Here is an 11,120-nt window from a genome sequence, read left to right as displayed (position 1 = left end):
CAGTTGGAAGTAGAATTCCTAGGCTTGGTAAACTATCAAGCCCTTCTCATTATATTAAAGACCTATCTGCTCCAAGGATACTGATTTTTAGCAAATTGCTTAGCAACGATGGAGTTGCTTTTACTTATTTTTTCAAGTGTTTGTCAAAAGTTTTGGGTGGTCATCCTATATCGTGGCAAACAGATAAGATCATTCTAATAGAGAAACATAACTACATATATTTCTATTTCAAAATGGATATTGTTTTTTGGTGTTATGCTAGAAAGCAAGGCTTAAGAGCTGGTTACTTTTTGACATATACTGCCTGGGCACTAGCTTGTGGTGTAAAGGATCCCCTCTTCTTGGAATTTTATGGAAAGCATAAGTTCATAAGGAATCGAGAGCCTTCTTTGGTGGCCCTTCCCAACAAAATAGTTGAAGAGCAAACTGCGACCACAACAACTATTGCACAAGATGAGAAGAGTTCGGTTGCTCCTCAACTCAAAAAAAAAAGGTCTCCAATCAAAGTCACAAGAAGGATTCCATTGGAAGGATAGCCTGTATGGTATTGTATATTTTACAAGATAGAAGTAAGGTTGAATTGTGAGAACACTATCATTTTAGAATGTCTTAGTTATGTTTATGTGTATTTGTGACAAAAACAATGTATATTTTGAAATAAAATATGTAGTACATTTCAAATATTTCAATGGTTGCATACAATGAATTCTTATGAATGAAAGATCCAAGTCTTGTTCATTGCAAAAGAAAACTTGTTACATTTGATGACACCAATTGATGAACAAGGTTTAGCACTTAGCTTCTATCTACCCATTTGTGGTTTACAAATATCTTTGAGTGTCCCCACTGAGCATGTCTTTGTGCTGCATTTGAGTTCTCCCAAAATCTGCCTCCTCCTTTCCTTTTGAGCCAATCCCACATACCCAAACACACAAATCCAACCCAAGAGCTACTCGCCATTATGTGAAGCATTGGGGGAATACATTCCTGCAGGAGTGCCAATCTTGGGGGCAGAATGGTAGCTCAAACTTCTAATTGACGAAAGTTCGTAGGAGAATCCTACAGACAGTATGATCACAGAAATGCAAGACTCCCGAATCGTTCGACGTAAAATGCCAGATCCATGTAGCCTTGAAACTCCTGCAGATTCTCAGAAACTCCAGCAGCAATGAGTCAAGAAAGTGGAATCCATGGTCGCCGCAGAAGGCAGAAATTTGTTGGACCTTTTGAATGCAATGCACCAAGAAATTCCAGCCTTTTGTGAAGTTTACATACCATGTAACAATCTCCGGAAGGCATGGATCATGGAGATATATTGTAGCACAATCTAAAGAAATCTACCTGAAATCATCTTTCAAGATGCAGTTGCAGCTGGTTCTTTTGAAACTGTAACAATAGTTTCTGCGATGGTCGAAGCCCTGTACATGTGCAGTAGAAAAGCCCAGCTGAAGAATGCTGTGCGCTCTGTCAGCGTCCAAAAACAACCTCAAGATAGTTCGAGGTACTTTGAACGATGCTTTCTTCTCACGATAGATTCAGCTGCAAGCCCGTCTCTGGAAGATCGGGACACCTGCTCACAAAGTTGAACTCCTTTGCAGGATCGCGAATGTGCAGGCGATCGGTCCTGCACACCACTTCCATGGGTGCAAAGTGAAAGCAGGGATCGCTGGAAATGGTTTTCCAGCAGGGGTCGTTCGGCCATGGCTTCAGCTGGTAAGGTGTGATCCCGGCTAGTCCCTGAGCGGTGTAGCCGAATGTAGACATGTGGCTCGTGAGCAGCACGTCGCTCAGGCTCAGCACCCACATGTCCACCAATGCTTTCTGTTGATGTTGAATATCATCCAGTTGTTCCTCATCGGACTCTTGCGAGAAGAGCACGTATCTTTGCCTCGTCTCGCTTTCAATCGAGCCAACGCTTGCCTTGAGCTTGTGTAGGTGCCCCCCAACAAGAGATGAGACGAAGACAGATACATATTCCGTCGCGTTGTCTTGTGGAGTATCCGGCATTGGACACATTCCGGGTCTGCTCCTTAAACAAAGTGGCACCGCCGTGTCGAAGTATTTCCTGTACTCACCTTTGGATTCTCTGAGCTGAACTCCCACCCTCTGAACTGCTCCCTTCAAGTATTGCTCGTGTAAGCGGTTCACCTCGCTCCACACGGTGTTGCTTGGATTTAGCAGAAAGCGAGAGAGCATGTGAAAAGGATTTCGATCAGGGAAAAGCACTTCTAGTAGAGGCTGTATAGCTGGATTGAGATAGTATCCCACTTCGAAATGCTGGTTGCTGTTGCGGAAATTAAGAAATGGGATGCTGGCTACCCGGGCCATTGCAGAGGGACACGCCAAGAATGCATGATCAGCGGACGTGGTCTCCATTCTGAATTCGATGGACACAACCTTTGTGTGACATTTGCTGGAGTTGCCCCCCTCCCCACATCGGAGATGGGAATACTCATGGAAGAATGGAGCCGTGTAATCTTCTCGCAAAGAAAAGCCCGAGGGAGTCTGCCAATTCGACCCCTCGAACGGTTCACAAAACAGGCCTTCCCAACCAGCATTGTCTACGAGCAGCACTCTCTGTGAGAGGATAGCGTACAGAAAAGTGGAAACCAACGACATGATCTTGTTCCCAAGCCCAAATGTGCAGCTCCAAACAACGTATCGGCAGACGGGATCTGCCCTTGTACCCTGGTAGCTATGGAGGAGATGGTGATAATCGAGGGAGACGCAGCGTCTGTGCATGGAGGAGTACTTGCGGAGCGTTTCTTCGAGGTGAGGAGTTCTGGGTGAAAGGTAGCGGTGGAGGGAGGGGCCATCGTGGGATTTGTAGAGGCAGGAGGAAGGAGAGGAGGTGCGTGGGGTGGTGATGGGAGGTGGTGAAGCTGATGCAGATGGTAAATTTGCCTGGGAGTCGAGTGCAGCGAGGAGATGGCAGAGAGATTGGAGGCCGGGATGGTGGATGGAGGAGCAAGGTGGGAGGGAGGGGGAGCTATGGAGGGGAAGCAGATGCAAGGAAAGCAAGAGGAGGAGGAGGAGCAGGAAGCCGAAGCTGCTGGTCGCCATAGCTGAGCTGCAGGTTACTATACAAGGAAGAAGCAAAGCTTACACGAACCTGTTGGTCGCCATAGCTGAGCTGCAGCTTACTACACAATGAACAAGCAAATCTACACGAAGCTGCTGGTCGCCATAGCTGCTTAATACTACACAAGGAAGAAGCAAAGCTACACCAAGCTGCTGGTCGCCATAGCTGAAATAATGCAGCTTACTGCACAATGAAGAAGCAGAAGAATGGGCTTTCTCGTTCATATGCTTTGCTTCTTCTTTGTCCACGTAGAGAGTGAAGTTGATGGTTAGAAACATCAAGTATGGGCTTTCTCATTCATATGAATCTGAATAGTGAAACGGTTATCATTAAGTGAAACGGTTATGAGAGTCTCAATGCTTTAACCGCCCCATTTCAATCTTGCCATCAGTAGGCTCTAGTATACACAAGGAAGAAGCAAAGCCTACCCCCCACTATGGGTATGGCAGCTCTAGTCCAAGCACTGCCGATTTATGAGTTTTAGCGTGGTGAGCTGGAGGCCTGGGGGTCGAAGGCAAGTCCCGCATGCCTGGGTCCATCAGAGTCCTGGTATCTTCTCCGCTCTCTAAGTTTCCCATAAAATACGGAGGGTCCACACTTGAGGTAGCGCCGAATAAATAAGGTGGGGGGAAAGAGTTCTCCATGAGATGCTTGGTGGGTGTAAGTGCCTCACACAGCAAAGCCAGCACTCAAAACAAAACAAAGCCCTCTTTGCTTCTTCCTTGTCCAATGTGAATTGAGGCTCTTTACAAACTAAGCACCCAAGCATGGGTGGAAGGGCACTAAGTTTGCATGGCACACATAGCAAAAAGTTATTCACTGCGACATTTATGGGGAGCCTAAGTTGTTGGGTAGCCAAGACCCCCCCGCCCAAGCACCCAACAAGGGGAACATTGTAACATCTAATTCGAGAACTGTAACCTCAAAATGAGAACTCTAGGGAAATCTCTCAAAGATTCCCTTCTTTTCATGTGAATTTTACATATTTTTTAAAAAGATGGCCATTTTGCACAATGTCTTTTGACAAAAGACATAAAAACCATCTTTTTTTGAAAAAAATTCGACAGTGGTATTTCAGAAAACAGGCATGAAAACCTTTACTTAGAATATAAAGTCCACATAAAATACAATAATGTCTCAAAACCATTACAATATGGACCTATGCATCCAATGTAAATAAAAGGGCCATGGCATGACATATTTCAAAACTCTAACAAGCTAGAAATTACATTGCTTCACAAATATACATGCCATTGATTCTACAAAGAATAGTACTCATCCTCGGATCCTATATTTTCAAATGCACCAGAGCTAAAGCTTTAAGGGGTAAAAGTTGTAAGAGCCTTCCTCCTCCAAACTATCCACTAGAATATTCTCTAAGTCAACGTAGCCAAGTTGAGATGCCACCCTCTTTCTTGCATGGCGTGTCTTGGCTTTAATTTGTACACTGTATCCAATCAATGTCTTTGGAATCTTTCGAGATAATGTTATGTATTGTGTCGCCTTTGGCAATTGCCCTACTTATCTCAATTGAAATGCATATATCAAAATATCTAACCCAATTGCTCAGTCAATGATATCATCTACCATGCTCTACCTTGCTTGCTTTATGCAACCAAGCTATATGCTTGGTCAATGATATCGTTGACTTAGTGAGCCAAAACCTTTGAAAGCTCTAAATTATTTGGAAAAAAATTTAAACTTTTTGTAGATACATATTTTGGTACTTTTGACATCAGAAATGAGCTTAGAAGGCCCCTAAACCCTAAAAACAATTGCAAACATGGATACCTTTTTATGATTTTTTGAAAAATCCCAAAGAAAAAAGCATGCACCCACATGCCAGGTCGATGATATCATCGACCTGGCGCGCGTTTAGTCGATGATATCATCGACCAAACGTGCACCAGATGTTCTTGGTTGATGATATCATCGACCTAACATGCACCAAGTCAATGATATCTTTGATTGAGAGCCAGGTGCATGCTTTTCCATTTGGGATTTTCAAAAAATCATTTAAAAAAATCATCGAAAGGTATCCATGTTTGCAGTCGTTTTCAGGGTTTTGGGGCCTTCCGAGATCATTTATAATGTCAAAAGTACCAAACTATGAATGTACAAATTTTTATTTTTTATTTTTTGAATAATTTAAAGGTTTTGGCTCACTCGAATAAAAGTTTTCCATTTTTTCTTTATGTGATTTAAAAAGTGGGTGAAAAGTCTCATTTGGACAATAATGAGTAGAACATGCTATTAGGTGCAACAAGTTAAGATAATAAAAGTTATTTTTTGATAAAAATACAAAGGGCACGGAAAGAAAAAATCTTTAAGACTTTGAAAATATAGAAAATCAAAAGATATTTTGCGATATAGTGGAGGCCCTTTTTAATTTATAGGCATGTTGTTTGAAAAATGTATAAATTCTGTAAGCTTTTAGTTTTTGACTACGCAAAATATTGCTTTTTTAAAAAAAGTTTTAATTTTAATGAAATTTTTTGGGAATCTTAAAACTTGTACCAATGTTACATACCTAAAATAGATGTTACACTGTTGGGGGGTGAAGGTAGCGGTGGTGGAGCTCAACCAATAGAAATTCCAGAACTCTAACCACTACAGCAAATGCTTGAAGGTACAAATACATTTCCAATTTCCATTTGTAAAGGGGCTATGCTCGCCAAGCAAGAGGCTGGTCGGCACCAATTCGGTCTATAAAGGCCTCGAGAATATAGCTAAAGGTTGAAGGTGGTGATACATAATATAATCTGCATTATAAAATATATATTAGTATTTGTGCCAATTGGGGGGTTCGCTAGTGCGAACCTATAACAACTCGCACATCAATGTAAAATATTATCTTCTATAGCAATGTTTGTACAGAGAGAAATACTTGACTTCGATCGCCGATCGTGGCTCGCTTTTGCTAGCTGGTAATAACTCGTTGAAAGTCTAGCCAATCGTGTAGCTCACAAATGCTAGCTTGTCTCAACCCACAAATTACATGCTAGAGATCATCATGGACCATACTTGTTTATTAAGACACAATTGGTGTCATAAGGGGAGAAATGGAGTCTTAAAAGGGCTTCCAATTAGTGTTTCCTAATTTCAAGGGATTAGAGAGGGATTTGAGGTGTACTAATGAGAGTGCTAGAAGGTGTGGGGAATGGTATGTTGAGGTGGTGGAGGGTGGGCAGACCTATAGAGAGCCCCTATTGGTTGTCCCCCTTACACTAGGGACCACCTAAACTATCCCCCCCCCCCTCGTAACCCATGGTTGACCCTCCTACCAAGTGCACCTCCCCCACATGAGCCCAAATCTGCCTTCAATGAGATGGTAGGCCCTTGTGGCAGATTTTTCTTCTCCCCTCCCTCTTTCTAGGGCCTCTGTCCCCCACTGTTCTGGTCTAGCCTGCCATTCCCTCCATTTTTGAATTGTGAGGCTACTCTCCCTTGCATTTTCCCTCTCTGCTCCCTCTTGCTCTTGCCTACTTGTTGATGCAACCTCTCTCTCTCTCTCTCTCTCTCTCTCTCTCGCTCTCCCTCTCTCTCTCTCTTCCATTTGTTGTGTACCTCCCCCCCTTGGCCTCTCTCTCTCTCTCTCTCTCTCTCTCTCTCTCCCCTATCTCTCTCCTATGCCTCTATTGGTGCTGCTTTGTCCCTCTCCATCTCCCTCTTTTGTGCCTCTATTGGAATTGCTATGTCCTCTCCTGTTCCTCTGTTGGTGTTGCTCTGTCCCTCTCCTTCTCCCTCTTTTGTGCCTCTGTTGGAGCTGCATTGCGCTGTGTAGGAGTCCCATTCTTGCTGTTGCAACCTCAAGCATGGTGAGGAGCAAGGCTACAAGACCATGCAATGATGTGATCTCTTGTGGCTTCCACAACACAAAAAATGCATTGGATGAGTGGATCCCTTGCACCTACAGCTTAAATGACTAGCTAGTGATGATGAAAGGATTGGCTAAAGGTCGACATAAGCTTCCCAAGAGTAAGAGAGGTGATATCTTGCATGAATGGAAGGGGCGCATCTTGAAGTTCAAGTTTGGGAAGAAAGGATGGCTCGCAAAAGTGCAACATGTCTACATGGGAAAAGATATGCGGCTCCCTCCATCATTCAATCAATCTAGGATATCATCACACTGTGATCCTTTCTATCTATGTACCTTTTTCACCTGTAAGTGTAATGAGTCCATTTGGAAATTTTGTGTTTGGTTTCTAAGAGCTCTTATTAATGGTAGATGTTTTCCCTTCAGACTTCGAGGAGTGGGAACCAGTTGAATCATTCATAGGCAAGTTCACTGCGATTCATGAGGATTTAGGTAAGCAAATGCATGCAGGGGAGAAGTTGGCCTTCTTGCAAATGAAGAATTTTTATTGGAATAATGGAACATACATCACTCCAACGACATCATCAAGCTATGTCTGTCTACAAAATCATTGCACCATCACGATGCAGACCTGCCACTTGTTTTTCTTTGGGGTGACTACCACTGGTGAAACCCATTCAGTATTGTGAACCGGAACAATAAACCCAACTTCTACAAGTTTCTGCAACTCTGAGCGCAAAGCATCGGTCTGTAGGGGCCCTAATCTCTGATACTTCTAAGCCACAGGCTTAGCATCAGGCTTTAGCTCTATCTTGTGTTCTATGGCAGTCACATGGTGAAGGTGGTGGTAGCTAGTTGCGAAGAGGTCAGGGAAATCTTTGAACATTTCTAAGAACTCATCTTTCTCACTCAGAGTGAGGTCAGGGGAAAGCATAGATTCAAGCTGTTGAGGATTACTTGTTACCTTTTCTGTAGGTGGCAGAGTCGGAGACACCCCCATCATGTAAACTTCCTCCTCTGAGAACTCCTCCCCCCTATCTGATTCTTCCATTGATTCAGACACCGAGGATGAGAGAGTATCACTGTCTTGCTCCTCTCCTTCTGGTTCCATGGCACCTGGTTGCATCGAGATCTTCTCCTTAGAAGCACCAAAAGACGTGTGTCCTTTCTTCCAATAGCTGACTGCATCACTCTTTCCCAACCATGGTCTCTCGAGTATGGCTGGGTAACTCCTACCTGTATCTTCGATGTCCACTACATAGAAATTAACGGTGGTGGTCAACCCATTGACAGTGATGGGAAAATCCTCAATGACTCCCAAGGTGGCGAGTCGTCGACCATCTGCTACCTTGATTCAAGTGGAGGAACGCCTTGTGCATTTCAAATTCAATTTCTTCATGATTCGGGGCACCATGATATTACATGCAGCTCCCCCATCAACACACACACTTTTGACACGGAAATTATTTATGATGACATCTATTGTATGTGGGTGCTGATCAATTTCTTCAGAGTTAGAAGAGACCTCTCGTACCTTTCCCTTTTTTTTGCTCCTCCTTGTTGAGAGCCCTTGTTGCAACTCACGTCTCACCTTAGGGCTTAATGCTATTAGTTGAGGGAGCGTGATGCTCAAAGACCGATGAGTAAGGTCTTGAACAACCGAATAGTCCTCTTGCCCTGAGCCGATGGGAAAATCTAAGGGCGACCACTTACTCCTACGAGATCTTTTAGTCTTCTCCGTTGGTGGGTCTGCCATCTCAGCATCTAAGGGCTCTGAGAAGGACACCTTCTTCCTGGGGCAGCCTGGTTGGAGAGGGGTCCGAGGTGGTATGACTTCTTTTCCCGAGGTCAAGGATCTCTACGTCATAATCCTCGATGCATGATTCACTCAGAAGATTCACCCTTGGAATATTGGGACATTCCGTGTGATAATGACCCTTCTGGTGGCACTCGTAGCACACAACATTGGCACGTTTTCTTGGAGGGTGATTGGCTTGATTTCTGATGCCCACCATCTCAAGCCGAAGATCATTCAGGGCCTTAGCTAGGTCATTGACTCCGAGTTCTTTAGCAGGAGGAGCTGGGGGAGTAGGAAGGAGGGGGGCTCATGGGCGAGGCTGAGGAAATCTTCCAAGTGGAGGTTGAGGATATACTGCTTGTTAAGGGTAAGCATCTAAGGGAGGACCATACATTTGAGGTGGAGGCAGTGGATACATCCCTGATGAGGGGTGCGGGTATGCCCCTGAGTTAGACCTCCCAGGTTGTTGTTGCAAGAATTGAGGGGGTTGCGGAGGGACAATCATCTTCTTTGAAGCGGGGTCAGACTGAACTTTGTCAAACTTTTGAGCAATCTCATGTGCTAGCACCATAGTTTCTGGATTCTCCCATTTAAACTTGAGGCGAAATTTGTCACTTGCTCCTGCTACAAGGTAGCCTAGCACATGCTGAGTCATTCCAGCTCGAAATCCAGCATTGTCTTCCTGCGTGGCAATTAAACGGTCCAGGAGTACGACCGCTTGATCCACATATCGATGCGCCGTCTCACCTTCTGACTGCTTCAAGTTTGCCACCTATAGGTACACATTCTCTGACTCCTCTTCTTTGCCGAAATACTCAATCATCGTTGCTGTTAACCTTGGCCAGCTTTAGCGAACGTCGTCGGCCTACTTCTCATACCACACTTGAGCCAAACCCTCTAGAAATGTGGGAAGAACCAACAACAATCTATCTTTAATAAGAAAGTTGAAACACAACGGTGCTTGAAGGCCACAAGATACTCATTTGGATTTTCTTCAACCCATCGACAAAACACGGGAATGTCAGCCATGCTTGGAAAATGGAAAAGAGAGAGACGAAATGAGGCTTATCTATTGGCAAACAATGGAAAGAGGTAGCTTAAACCAAAAATCAGGCGAAGATACTTCCACAAAGCACACATAGGCAAGGTAGGGTGTAACTGGTATATTGTGAAATACTACACGGGAAGAATCTTCAGCATAGAATAGCTCATAAACAATCTTAAAAGGACCAACCCTTATTTTATCGCATCCATCTTTACAAGCGAGGGTTAGAGACATGGCGCTGCATGAGGTTGTTCATCAAGGCAAACAAGAATGCCATGATAAATGTCAACAGTTGGAGAGCTTGCACATCACCTTCAGCTTCTTCCAGTTCTTGTAATCGCCATGCTATTTCTTCAAGGGGTGTGCGGTCTGGCATCCTTCTTTTGAGCAATGTCCTTGAGGACCTTTATGATGATCTTCTGAAGTCGGTAAACTTGTATCAAACATGCCCAACACTTAGTTTCATGATGACCACAACCTTTGCATTCCTTACAAATGATCACCCTCTTCATGGCTTGCAGCTTTGTTGGGGCGGTGCTTCCACTCGCTTCATGCATGATTGAAGTACAAGCTTCATGTGCCAAGAAATCAGCAACTATATTTTGAGCTCGAGGAATATGCTGAATTTTCACCTCTTTAAATTGTTGGCAAAGTTCCAATGCTTGTTGATGTTGTGGAACCAAGCCTTCGCTCCGCACCTTCCACCTTTCACTAACTTGTTCACACACGAGTTGAGAATCTCCTTGCACCTCAAGTTGCTTGATGCGATGTTCTTGCGCCTTTTGTAGCCCAAAAATGAGTGCCGAGTACTCAGCTTGGTTGCAAGTACTTGCTGGTGCAAACTTGCTAAAACAATACACCTCACCCCCTGGTGAAGTGAGCTTCACACCCACACGAGCAACCTTGGTCGAAGGTTTGTATGCGCCATCATATTGGAGCCAAGATGTCATCACACCAAGACTAAAATCCGAACATCCCAAGTTTCTCGGTAGTCTAAGATAGATAGAAGGAGAGGGTGGGGAGAATTCAATACTTGAGCAAGATGTTTAGCACCAAATAAACTTGCAATCCTTTGTTGATAGTTTATCTTTAGACCAAAAGAATTACAACTTGAAGCTTAAAATGAGGCACAAAAGATTGATTAGGTACAAAGGGATTCCTTGGTTGAAACATTATCGAGCCCTAGAAACCTTTGTAGTGAGATCAAGAAGAAATCATTCAAGACGAGCTTATCCACAAGAATTAATAAGCAGATGCACCAAATCTCCCCCCAAGCTTGGGGAGCATCCCACCCTTCGAAGAATGTCACCCTTAATTACCTCCGATGCAGCAAGTAGCTCGATCACCGCACAATGAGTAGAATTGAAATCAAAGTCCT

General features: G+C 44.0%; 1 protein-coding gene across 1 annotated transcript; it reads right to left on the bottom strand.

Annotated features, from left to right (window-relative positions):
* Nucleotides 1-1,354: 1,354 nt before the first annotated feature.
* Nucleotides 1,355-10,915, bottom strand: LOC147894300 (putative fucosyltransferase 9). The gene is made up of 4 exons (XM_087385276.1): nucleotides 10,874-10,915; nucleotides 3,113-3,261; nucleotides 1,529-3,070; nucleotides 1,355-1,418 (listed from the first exon to the last, which is right to left on the bottom strand). The coding sequence occupies exons 1-4, from the start codon at nucleotides 10,913-10,915 to the stop codon at nucleotides 1,355-1,357; spliced, it is 1,797 nt and encodes a 598-aa protein (XP_087241402.1).
* Nucleotides 10,916-11,120: the final 205 nt, after the last annotated feature.

The sequence above is a fragment of the Dipteris shenzhenensis genome, chromosome 14, assembly GCF_047967505.1.
Source record: "Dipteris shenzhenensis isolate YYH24624 ecotype China chromosome 14, Dip_SZ_1.0, whole genome shotgun sequence".
Taxonomy (NCBI): domain Eukaryota; kingdom Viridiplantae; phylum Streptophyta; class Polypodiopsida; order Gleicheniales; family Dipteridaceae; genus Dipteris; species Dipteris shenzhenensis.
Note: the sequence above shows the minus strand (reverse complement) of the source record. Positions and strands in the feature narration are given on the sequence as shown.